The sequence below is a fragment of the Thermobia domestica genome, chromosome 3, assembly GCF_964235325.1.
Source record: "Thermobia domestica chromosome 3, izTheDome1.hap1.1, whole genome shotgun sequence".
Classification (NCBI taxonomy): Eukaryota; Metazoa; Arthropoda; class Insecta; order Zygentoma; family Lepismatidae; genus Thermobia; species Thermobia domestica.
Genome location: NC_137456.1, coordinates 11,636,068 through 11,649,197, shown reverse-complemented (window position 1 = coordinate 11,649,197; position 13,130 = coordinate 11,636,068). Strand labels below are relative to the sequence as shown.

Sequence of the window (13,130 nt, the reverse complement as noted above, 5' to 3'; positions counted from 1 at the left end):
GAAAAAGCACTCGCACTCAGAAAGGCCTGAACACTACAAATACAATCTCGTTGTGTTCTTTTCTTCTTTAAATAATAATACATTATGTTAGTGAAACATAAAGCAAACATACCTGCAGAGAAAAGATGGTAATCCTTTTTATAGAATTCAATATCGAGTTTCGATCTCAATATATCAGTTTACAATTTCAGTGTAACTAGCCTTTTTATCTTTATTTCTTGATTTTCCTTCTACATCTATTAAAATATTTTTAAATAACTTGTTTCCACCTTCAATGATGAAGAACTTGTTTGTGACAAAGACAAGACTAGTTTTCATATCATAACTCTGATATTTAACTAAATGAAACAGATGTTTGCTTCAGTTTTAGAATTGAGTTCTTGTATTTGACAACAATCAAGCAATTCATGCTGAAATTTATTTGACCATTTGCTTTAACACTGTCCATGTGACCTTAAAGTAATGCAATCTGAACATGATTTATGAATGCAGTATTCAAATAGAAGGTCAGCTTAGTAAATTTAACTACATCATCATGAAGTCTGTTTCCAACAAGAAATATTTATTTTAGATAACATAGTTATGACAAATTTTGCCACCCCGTGCAAATGCACGTATTTCACATGCTAGAGCCGGCCCTGAATATTCGCAAAGTATCGGAATATACAAATCCCAGGCACTTTAGTCATTCTACAGAGATCCAAATATGTATACTCTTTGCATTCCTTTGAAAATCTAGGATAGCAAATAAAATATCTTCTTTTGGTACTAAAACTTTATTAGAATAGATGTTAGGTAGAATGGATAAAAGGAAATAATTTCGCTACCACTTTTAAGGAAGTCTTTTTTATTAAACAATTCAAAACATTGTATACTTTGATAAAAGATTACAGATTACATTATTATTATTATATATATGTTGAAACAACAACAAAAAATAGAGCTGTGTAACAATTTATATACATAAAAACATTTACATGTGAAAAATGGAAGGTCGTACGATTCATCACATTCGTCCTTGGGCTATATAAATGAATACACAAAACATAATTTATGTACGTACATTAGACAGGTACTATCCTACAATTTTTATTTAGTTTCCTAATTCAATGAAGCAAATCATAGTAATAAACTTACACGTAGATACACTGCTAAATGCTGTAAATTGTTGTAACGCTTGGTAAATGCTTTAAATTGTAGAATTGATCTTAAAACGCCTGTTAAATGCTGTACATTGTTGTAGAATTGATCTTAAAACACTTGCTAAATGCTGTAAATAGTTGTAAAATTGATCTTAAAACGCTTGCTAAATGCTTTCAATTGTAGAATTGATCTTAAAACGCCTGCTGAATGCTGTAAATAGTTGTAGAATTGATCTTAAAACGCTTGCTAAATGCTTTAAATTGTAGAATTGATCTTAAAACGCCTGCTAAATGCTGCAAATAGATGTAGAATTGATCTTAAAACGCTTGCTAAATGCTTTCAATTATAGAATTGATCTTAACACGCCTGCTAAATGCTGTAAATTGTTTGACCTTTTTTTTTTTGCATGAATTATTTCTGTGGTGTACATGATTCAACATAAAATATACAGTTACAAGAAAGTAAGAAACCGCTACTAAGGCGAAAGCAGGGCCTGTGGCGTGGTCCTGACACGATTTAAGTTGAAAGAAAAGTGTAGTATGTTTATACGAGAAAGGATTAGAAAATATGGATCAGAACAGAGGCCGATATTCTTGAATTTCTTCTGTTATAGAGGAATGAGGAGTGTCCGGTAATTGTAATACATGGAGTTGGTAACTGTGCAGAGTTTCATTCACCTGCCACCTACGGCGCTAGCTGTAGGTAAACACAAATGGCGACTTGTTTGGAAAACTGGTCTCGTGAAGAAGTACGCTCAGTTACATTCGATTTCTGTGTGCGTGACATGTAACCGCGGCTGAAGTTCACCAGCATTGTAGAGGTTTACGGAGAGAGTGTAACGTCTCGTCACCATTAAGCAGAATGGTATCGAAAGTTTGTGGCTGGTAGAGAAAACGTCACCGACGAGGAGCGCAGTGGCCGACCCAGCATGGCATCAACAGATTTGAAGATAGCTCGCGTGGAGGAGCTGGTTCAGGACACCACGAGGATTACGTCACGGCATCTGGTGGCAGAATTGGGAATGTCGTTCAGAAGTGTTGGCTTCGCTTCAGACGAGGAGGTGAAACACTTCGCGACAACGTGGCTTAACACATAAGGACAGGATTTTTACCAGGAGGGAATCTTCAAACTCATCCTACGATGCGATAAGTGCCTCTACCAAGATGGAGATTATGTCGAAAAATAACTTGATGTATGTATTATTTGCTGGCTGTATTGGTTGTATGAAATATTATATACACGTTTCACTGCAGGCTTTGTAACCTTATTTTCCGATCACCCCTCGTACGATAATAATTTTAACTTTGACCAAACAACATGCTAAGTTGTAAAGAGAGAAGGCAGTTATGTACGTGTTACTCGAGAAACGCTTAAGAAAAGATTGCTCCCAACAAACTTTCTGCTTGCCAGTCTGGTCTAAGCTATCAACCTCGACAGAAACCCACGGACACGATATTGTCCACCACAAACTTATTTAACTGAGGATCGAACCAAGGACCCCACGCACCAGAGGTAAGTGCTCTACCACTGAGTCTTCTTTACCCTCCCCACCAATGTTTTCAACTTCGATGAATAACTTAAAACGCAACACAAACCATATGATTGCTTGATGAGGAGTTTTAACGTCTCTTTTCAGCAGTGAGGCTATATGAGAAGTGGACCTACAGCTTAAACATGGAACCCAAACCACAACATCTCCTAGCGGGATATGAACCTGAAATTCCACTTACGCTAACAGTATATTCACAGGAGAGCTCGAGCAAAAATCTAACAAATAAGCCATGCCAGACAGTATTTATGAAATAACAGTAAATAAGTTAATAAATGCTCCCAACTCTTTTCATATAGACCAGAAAATTTTGGCTGAACCGGTTATAATACAGGGTGATTTAAAAAAAAACATAGATTCATTTGGGTCTAGAATTTCTAACTGAAGTCCGATGTTCATGCGGTTTGTGGCAAATGATCAAGGGAGGATGCGAGATTTATGGAACTATGTTTACTGGTTTAAATTCATCCGGGGTAATATCGACTACGCCTCAAGAACAACAGTAAATATTTGCCAGTTTATCTTACAATTGGAATGAACTGAGGTGCGGTGTAAAGATTTGAGTTTTCTTCGTTAGATGGTAACCTCGCCAAGATCAATAAGAAACAGGAAACTAGGCCATTGTATTGGGAATTGTGCTGTGCAGTTCTGTGCTACTGTGTGAGTATGATCAGGAGACAGTGAAAATAGTGTACTCTTTGGAGCAACATGAGTTTATCGCTAAAAGGTTTTGGAAAACGGAATCTGTTCTTGATACGCAAAGGACATATAGAAACAAATTTGCCTCACGTTCTGTGCCCCAGATAGGAACATAATAGGTCACTAGTGAATAAATTGGAAGAACCAGAATTGCTTCTGAGTGAGACAAGGAAGGATCGGATTCCTCAGCTGGGTGCTGTGGAAGATGTCAGTTATCGACACCTTAGGTCATCAAAGAGATTTATTCGTCGTTTGTCGCAAGAAACCGGCTATAGCTATTCAACATGTGATTTATGAGTGTTACCAAGAACACTTAATTTGTATTCTGCAATTTCGCTTCAAATATCCAAAAACCTCATTCCAATTGTAAGATACACTGGCGAATATTTGGTGTTTTTCTTGAGATGTGGTCGATATTACTCCGGAAGGATTTAAACCAGTAAACATAGTCATATAAATCTTCCATCCATCCTTGATCATTTGCCAAAAACCGCATGAAAATCACACTTCAGTTAGAAATTCTAGACTCAAATGAAATTCGTGAGTTTTTAAAATTACCCTGTATAATTGTCGGACTCTTTTAACTTTTGTTCTGTAGGAAAGATCTGTAGGAAAATTATTTCACAGTATTTTGTACGAATTAAGTGGTCTTATTAAGAAAAGTGGTAATTGTAAGAATATGAGATGGCACAAAGTGTTTATAAATGTGAGACTTGATGTTACCATGTAAACTTAGAGTAGTCTGTGAAAATAAGATAGAATTGATATAGTTTGAATAGTTTGATTATGATTTAAGATTACTAAGAAGATTATGAAGATATTAAGAAATGTGATTATGATATACGAAAAAGAGTTTATAGAAGATTAGATGCATACGAGAATGATAAGAGATATACGTACAGATTAAGAATAAAGAGGCACAGCAAGATATTGAGTTTTCTTAGTGTAGCAGCAGTCTGATTCGTAAGTGAGATACGAATTGAATTCAAGATTTTCAAGCTAACAGGAATAAGACCATTGAAGAGCCTTGACCTTTTAAGATCAAGACTACGTTCTATGAAAATATATATATATCACATCACTGAAAGCATTCAAAAGTCACAAAAATCACCGAATTGTTTAGAAGCACTCCTCGGTTTTTTCTCAACGCATCTAAAGAACAAATTGCTGTTACTTAAAAGGATAACAATAAAGATATACGAGGGTGATTCGAAAAGTAATGCCTCCAAGCCCACTACTTGGCCAAAAGTACTGTAAACATTCTGAACTATTTATGATTAACGCACTGATGTTTACGCTATAGAATGTCACTTGTATCACCTTCGTATCTCTTCTCGTTCCAGAGTAGTTGAACGTCTAGTTGAAACAGCGGACTGTTATTGAATTTCTGACTGCGAAAAGTTGTGCGCCCAGGAACATTCGTCCCCGGCAACGTGTCGTGGATACACCATTACGACCCGGAAACAACGCGTTAGTCGATGGAGTATTGACACACGTCGTATTCTCCGCCAAAAAACATTCAAAGTTGTCCCATCTGCTGGCAAAGTGTTTTTGACATTCTGTCTCATCCTGCCTATAGTCCGGATCTTGCGCCCTGCGACTTTTGCCTATTCCAACTTATGGATTACCTTAAGGGCCAACGCTACAGCTGTGACGTGAAGGTGGAAGCACCAGTTCGCCAATGGAGTCGCCAGCAGTCATCACAATTCTTCGACGACGGCATGAAAAACCTTGTTTCAGGTTGACGCAAGTATGTTGCCCGTAATGGGAACTATTTTGAAAAATGATGCCACCATTTGTAACTGACATGTGCAAGCTTTCCACTGATGCCTGTATCGGTGCTATCAAACATAAATAAAGGTATCATCTTGGAGGCATTACTTTCTGAATCACCCTCGTAGAAAGAGTAACAAATTGGTTCACTAATATTATTCTTGACTGTCTGTGTAATATTTTAAGTTAAAAACAAGTTTCTATTCACTAATATTATTCTTGACTGTCTGTGTAATATTTTAACTTAAAAACAATGTTCGATTTATATTACATCATCAGTTTTCACAATTCATGAAAAGCCAATTCAAGATTGTCAACTGAGTGGTTATCATTTGTGATCTCATGTAGTACATACCAAGGATTTTCATTGCTTATAAATTAGGAAATCTTACTATCGAAGTTCAAGCATATCTCATTAATTTTTATTCAATAGGAGGGACACGCAGAGAATTTCACACACCAGTTAAAGTCAAATTTATATTTAAGTAATAGTAAGCTATATATCGTCGCATGAAAACCAGAGGGACGTAACTCCAAAAATGCGGTTTTCGTGTTCTTCATGTTTGGACATAGCCTAATTTTGAAAGCCCCACTTGGTGTAAATGGAACGTAACGCCATCTATTCTTCTTGTCGATCATCTGTTCTAATGTAGCTCAATTATCATCTTATTAAAAACACATCTTTCCAAGAAAATAATATTTTTGTCCTCTCACCTGTAAACCTACGAAAATGGAGTTAGGTTTCTCTGGTTCTCATCCGACGATATAATGCACATCAATTTTGAAAAAAAGAACAAGAGATATTTAAATAAAGAGTTGAATAAGACATCTGTAAAATCAGATAACGAAAATTCCAGTTCATTTAATAGAAAACAGAAAAAAAACTAATTCCCCTATGTAAATCAATAGGCTAAAGAACACAGATGGCGCGCGTACTTCACACCGTTATTAAGAAGAAAAGAGGTTCATATGCATTATACCACACAAAAAAGACGAAATTGACATAAACCGCTTCAAAACAACTTGCCAAGTACATGGTAAATACAGGGTGTACCAAAAAGGACTTTACAAATTTGAAAACTCACATTGATTGATTCATTTATCTTACAGACATGATTTCGGTGTCATTTTGTAGCAAAATACATCAAGTTTTGACTCACGTAGTACACTAGTTCAGAAACAAGCCACCGCAAGCGCTAGCGGCAGTTGGAGCAAAAATGACTGTCTTTACTGGTCGCGGGCGTGCTAGCTGTGTGTATTGGATTACCCCCCCCCCCCCACATTCACCAGACCTGAAACCTCTTGATTTCTTCTTATGAGGATTAATCAAGGATATCGTGTTTGTTCCACCCTTACCGGCTTCACCACCAGAACTCAAGAACTAGGATCTACTTCGCAACTGAACAAGTCATACTTGAGATGGCAAGAAATCGACTTTAGAAATCGACTTGGGCCGTATCACCAATGAAAGCCACATTAAAACTTTTTAGGTATAAGTTTTTTTTTTTTTAAACTTGGTGTATTTTGCCACAAAATGACACCAAAACCATGTATGGAAGTTTTTAAATTTGTAAAGTCACTTTTCATACACCTTGTATAGTTTAGTTAAACTTACAAGAAGTAACTTAAAGATATAAAATCAATCTAGCAATTTAAAAAAAGAAATTTAAAAAAAAAATTTTTGCAAACGACATCTACAAGGAAACATTTCTTAGACTACCAAACATGGATCACATAAGATAATAGGACTCAGTACATTAATACAGTGGCTTATGCAGACTTTTATCACGAACAAGAAGTTGGGGCGGGGGAGGGGAAAATGGAAAATGAAATGAAATCTTTCAGATTAACGTCCCAGGATTATGGCTTCAACAAGGATGCTGTCTCTCGCCAACATTAACATCTATTTAGAAGAGATAGTGAAAAAGAGCCTACGTAATGATGATGGCATTTCGGTAGGAGGTAGAATGATTGGATGCATAAGATTTGCAGGCGATATGGCGCTTGTTGCAGAATCTGAAAAGAAAATCAATAAAATGTTAGAAAAAATTAGAAAGGGCTTTGAAGAATATGGGATGAAAATAAATGTTAGCAAGACAAAAGCCATGGTGATTGGGACGAAGGGGTCTGTGTCAAATATAAAAGTAGGAGGGGAGAAAATAGAACAAGTGAATAGTTTTCGATATCTGGGTAGTATTCTTAGTAATAACATGAAGTGCGAACGTGAAATAAAAGCAAGGATAGGAATGGCGCCAAAAGAAGCCTACTCACAAAAAGCTCCGTGTGGAGTGTTGTACTATATGGGGCGGAAACATGGGCATTATGCAAAAGTGATACAAAAAACGACTGGAAGCTTTCGGAATGTGGGTATGGAGAAGAAAGAAAGGAATTAGATGGGTCGAGCGCAAAACGAAGGAGAGGGTGTTAGAAATGATGGGAGAGGAAATAACATTTTTAGATATTGTTGAGAAGAAGAAGAGAAACTGGTTGGGACATTGTCTAAGAAGAAACTGTATCATAAGGGACGTGCTAGAGGGTATGGTGGCAGGAAAGAGAGGGAGGAGGTAAAGGAGGCTACAAATAATGGCTACAAATAATAAAAACAAAGATCATACGTGAAGACGAAGAGGTTAGCGGATGACCGTGGAGCATGGAAGCATCTTAGCTGCGGCAAGTGACCTGCTAATAAGGGCATGATGATGATGATTATGCCTTTAAGCTAAGGAAGAAGGTTTTAGGTAAGTCCTCAATCTCACATCCTTCCAAGACAAGTGTGATTTTTGCATCTTAATATAGTACATACTTATTTTTCCATAATACCTTGTTCAAGAGGGGCGAGATTTGAACCCCAAACCTTCTCGGACAATGAGATGAATCTAAATACCTAATATTTCTTTCCTTCCATTCTTTTACTACTTTTCTGGGTCCTAATTCTTTGTAAAAATACTCTTTCCTTTTTATATTTGAAATCTGTAAAAAAAAAAAAAAAATCGTTGTTTAACTTTATCACAAAATACAGGAAAATCCTTGTTGAAGACAATCTAAAGATGTTTATTGAGCTCTGATTCATCTTCAACTTCTATTTCCTCTGTTACATATTTTTGTCGTTTGTACCAACACAATATGTTGATCCATGCAAAAGCACAGGTTCCTACATAAACAACTCGTGCAGGCGGTGGCACGAACATGAAGTTCATCGTTTGGGCAGGCAGCCAGAAGCAACAACTCGTCTAGAAGGAGGGAAAAAATCTTATTTTACCTTCTTCAATCTTAAAAACAAACAAAAAGTCTTATTTTACGTTCTTTAATCTTGAAAACAAACAAAAATTATTATTTTACCTTCTTCAATCTTGCAAACAAACAAAAAAATCTTATTTTACCTTCTTCAATCTTGAAAACAAACAAAAAAATCTTATTTTACTTTCTTCAATCTTAGAAACAAACAAAAAAATCTTATTTTACTTTCTTCAATCTTAGAAACAAACAAAAAGTCTTATTTTACCTTCTTCAATCTTGAAAACAAACAAAAATTCATATTTTACCTTCTTCAATCTTAAAAACAAACAAAAAAATATTTTACCTTCTTCAATCTTGAAAACAAACAAAAATTCATATTTTACCTTCTTCAATCTTAAAAACAAACAAAAAAATATTTTACCTTCTTCAATCTTAAAAACAATAAAAAAACTTATTTTACCTTCTTCAATCTTGAAAACAAACAAAAAAGTCTTTTTTACCTTCTTCAATCTTAAAAACAATGAAGAAACCTTATTTTACCTTCTTCAATCTTGAAAACAAACAAAAATTCATATTTTACCTTCTTCAATCTTGAAAACAAACAAAAATACTTATTTTACCTTCTTCAATCTTGAAAACGAACAAAAATTCTTATTTTACCTTCTTCAATCTTAAGAACAAACAATTTTTTTTTTTTAGTTCTTCAACCTTAGAAACAATCAAAAACTCTTGTTTTACCTTCTTCAGTCTTGAAAAAACAAAACAAAAAATTCTTATTTTACGTTCTTCAATCTTAAAAACAAACAAAAATTCTTATTTTACCTTCTTCAAACTTAAAAACAAACAAAAAGTCTTTTTTTTACCTTCTTCAATCTTAAAAACAAACAAGCATGTACAATGAAATGCAGCATATCAAGTTTCACGATAACTTTCTAAGATGATTCATTTTCCAATTAACCAAATGTTACCAATTAAGACATTAAGAGATGTGAAATTATGTCAGAACAGTAGTCTTATGCCAATTCTATAGTTATTGTCAGAATTGAGATTTACACTGAATCTTTTATTTTTGTTAATTTAAAACAACAGCACATTGAAGCATGTACGAGGTATGTTCTAAAAATATCGAGCCTTATTTTTTCCAACGTAAACAAATGAAGCGCGAGAGACTTTCTTAAGTGTAGATAAGGGACAGTCATGCGCAGTCGTGATTTTTTCCCCGCCTGTAGAAAGCGTCAGTCGGCCAACGAATAAAAAAGTGTAGTGAGCGGTCGTCAGATTTCGGTTTTTTGTAAAATGAGAGGAAAACTTGAGCAGCGATATTGCAACAAATTTTACCAAAAGCTTGGCGATACCCAATCGGAAACCATTCAATCGGATCGGTACATTCAATTTTAAACGAGAATTTCGGTATGAGGAGAGTGTCCGCGAAATTTGATTCAGGCTTTCATCGCCAAAACACAACATTCCTGTGTGTCGTCAGGCTCTCTATTCACCCGACATGACTCCATGTATCTTTTGGTTATCTCCCAAACTGAAAATAACACTAAAAAGGACGCAATTTGAGTTAAGAGAAGACATCATGCAAAATACGACGACACGGTTGCTCACCATTCCATTCTAGAAGTGTTTCCAACAATGGCGGGAGAGCTGGGAGAAGTGTATGCATTACCAAGAAGACTACTTTGAAGAGGATTAGTCTTTCGGATTTCCAAATCAATAAATGTATTTTTGCCAACCAAAAGGTTCAATACTTTTCGAACACACCTCGTATATATGTACTTCAGGAGGCTCAATTTGGGTATAGACCCGGGAAATACACTATCGATGCAGTAGAGTCGATAACAAATGAAATATATGAAGTGTTTTAAAATCAGAGTTTTGCTTTGGTGATATTCTGCTGTTTAAGTAGATCATAGATAATTCGATCATATAGGTTATGTAATCTTACGCGATAAATTAATTTATTACGGTTTCCACGGCAGTAGTCCAGGAGCTTTAAAATATCTTTTTTTAGAAGAGCAAAAAAAATTGTTACTGTTATCAATATACATTCAAATATCTTCGAAGTAAAATATAGGGTACCGTAGGGTTCTGTTCTGAGTCCTCTACTTTTTTTTTTAATAACAATAAATGATTTACCTCTAAATATCAATAATATGCCATTTCTATATACAGTTGGTATTATATTACTCAATATGAATACAAGTTTTGAAATGTATACGAAAGCTAGAGGCGTATTAATGGAGGTAACAACGAGGTTCAAATCAGCAATTTTGTATTACATCGAGACAAAAGTTAGCATGTAGACATTACAACTTTAAGAAAATATATAATGGTACTTAGGTAGGATCAAAAAGTAAGGTAACAATGTTTTTTTTTAGAAATCTTTCTGTCTCGGTTGCCTATACTGTTGCAGGGTATATACAACTGCAAACTAACATTCCACATAATCGCCATATTTGTCCAAACATTTGTTCCAGCGAGTGATCAATGCATCAATGTTTCTATGGAAGAAGTCTGTTCAACCAGGTTTTCACTGCATCCTGTGCCTCTTGCACTATGTTGAAGTGTTGTCCTTGAAGATGCTTCTTCATTGGTCCGAAGAGATGGAAATCGCTGGGTGCAAGGTCCGGTCTGTATGCAGGGTGTTCCAAAACCTCCCAATTGAAATGTGTGACATGGTCACGGGTGAGATGGGCTGTGTGCAGTCGAGCATTGTCGTGTAACAACAAGACACCCTCCCTTAGTGCTCCAGGTCTTTTCCGACGTATGGACTCTCTCAGTCTGTCCAACGTCTGGCAGTAGGTCCGAGCAGTGACCGTGGTACCCGGTGGAAGGAATTCAAAGTGAATCACACCAAGGTGATCCCTAAAGATAGTGACCATTGTTTTCCTTGCACATGTTACTGTTTTAAACTTTTTGGATGTGGGCGATGAAGGATGTTTCCACATCATGGAGGAACGTTTCGATTCAGATGTCCACAATGGAACAGGTGTCTCATTTCCCGTAATGATGCGATACAGAAATGAATATCCTTCTTGTTGATAACGGGTCAAGTAGTTCAGACTAATGCTCATTCGTGTTTTTGTCCGTTTCTGTGAGATTCCGTGGTACCCAATGTGCACACACTTTGCGGTAGCCAAACGTGTTGTGAACAATACTGTGAACGGAACTATACGAAATGTTCAGTACCTCTGTGATGTGTGACAGTGTGATTCGCCTATCGTCCCTAATCATTCACTCCACCTGACAGATGTTCTGGTCGCTAGCAGACGTTGACGGTCTGCCACTTCGATGCTCAGCAGTGATGTCAGTCCTCCCATTATCAAACTCCCTACACCAACACCACACTTGTTTCCTCGATAACACGTTGTTGCCATACTCCTCCACAAGTTCCCGATGGATCTCGGCTGGTTTCTTCCCCTTCGCATGCAGAAAACTTATCACACTTCGCACTTCAATTTTGACCATGTTTACAGTAGCCCTGTCACCTTCGAACTGCGATTATCTGCAACTGCGTCACCGTGCTGCACTCTAGCGGTCACCAGAGATACTACCCATTAATACCTACAACCAGTGATGAAAATTTTCCGGAAAATTTTGAAACGGAAAATTTTCCGATTCATAAAAACATACTCTACTTATTCCTACATCGTTGTATAGCCGTGATGTTTGGTGGAAACTTTTCTTCTATACTTTTCCGGAAAATTTTCCGTTCTTAACAAATATCAGTGATCAAGTAACAATTCCTCAGTATTCATAAATTGATTAAATTCATGTATAGTAATGTTAAAAAGTGAAAGATTGTTTAAACACTCTGAAAATTTTCATGGCTCAGACAATTTTCAGTACTATATAGGAACAAGTGAAACAATTTTTCATGAATCGAAGAATTGTCTGTCCTGTACACTGATGAACATTTTCCGGAAAATTTCGAAACGGAAAATTTTCCGATTCACAAAAACATACTCCACTTATTCCTACATTATTGTTTAGCCGTGATGTGAGGTGAAAAATTTTCTTCTATATCTTTCCGGAAAAATTTCCGTTCTTAACAAATATCAGTGATCAAGTAACAGTTCCTCAGTATTCATAAAATTGATTGAAATCATGTATAGAAATGTTAAAAAGTGAAAGATCATTTAAAGAATCTGAAAATTTTCATGAATCGAAGAATTGTCTGTTTTGTACAGTGATGAAACTTTTTCGGAAAATTTTGAATATTACTTACCGAAATGCTGTGTAGGCGCTGTGGTGGATGAGCATGAATGATCCATCCTACAAGAGGAGTTCAAAACGTCCCCTACCCATTTCAGTGCACTTGTCAACGCGTTGGAGAGTGTGTTGTGTTGCACAACGAACATAATCTCGACGGGCTTTAATGCGGGCAACAGCGTCGGTGATGCATGCAAGTTCTTCACGTGTATCTACTTTCGTAGTGTACACATCCCCCTTTAACCAACCCATAAACAGAAGTCTAATGGGGGTCTAGATCGGGTGATCTGGTGGATCCGCCACGGCCAATTCACCGTTGAGGAAATGTGTTATTCAGACACTGGGATACTTGTCTGATATAGTGCAACACTGAAGCACGACATGCACACGGCCTCACGACTGCTCATTGATCCAACCCACGATTGCACGCTAGGTACGCTTGCAGCTGTTGCCTCTGTGCGACGTCAGAGTGCTGCCATCTGTTGGAGAACCCCCACACCTCTTGTAGGAT

At 36.4% G+C, this 13,130-nt stretch overlaps 1 protein-coding gene across 1 annotated transcript in view; it reads right to left on the bottom strand.

The window, feature by feature from the left end:
* Nucleotides 1–830: 830 nt before the first annotated feature.
* LOC145682411 (mpv17-like protein) overlaps nucleotides 831–13,130 on the bottom strand; it is a 48,161-nt gene continuing 35,861 nt past the window's right edge. Inside the window, exon 5 of the mRNA XM_081754034.1 lies at nucleotides 831–8,394. Within this exon, the coding sequence (XP_081610160.1) occupies nucleotides 8,206–8,394 (189 nt within the window). The 3' untranslated portion in view covers nucleotides 831–8,205. The remainder of the gene's footprint in view (nucleotides 8,395–13,130) is intronic.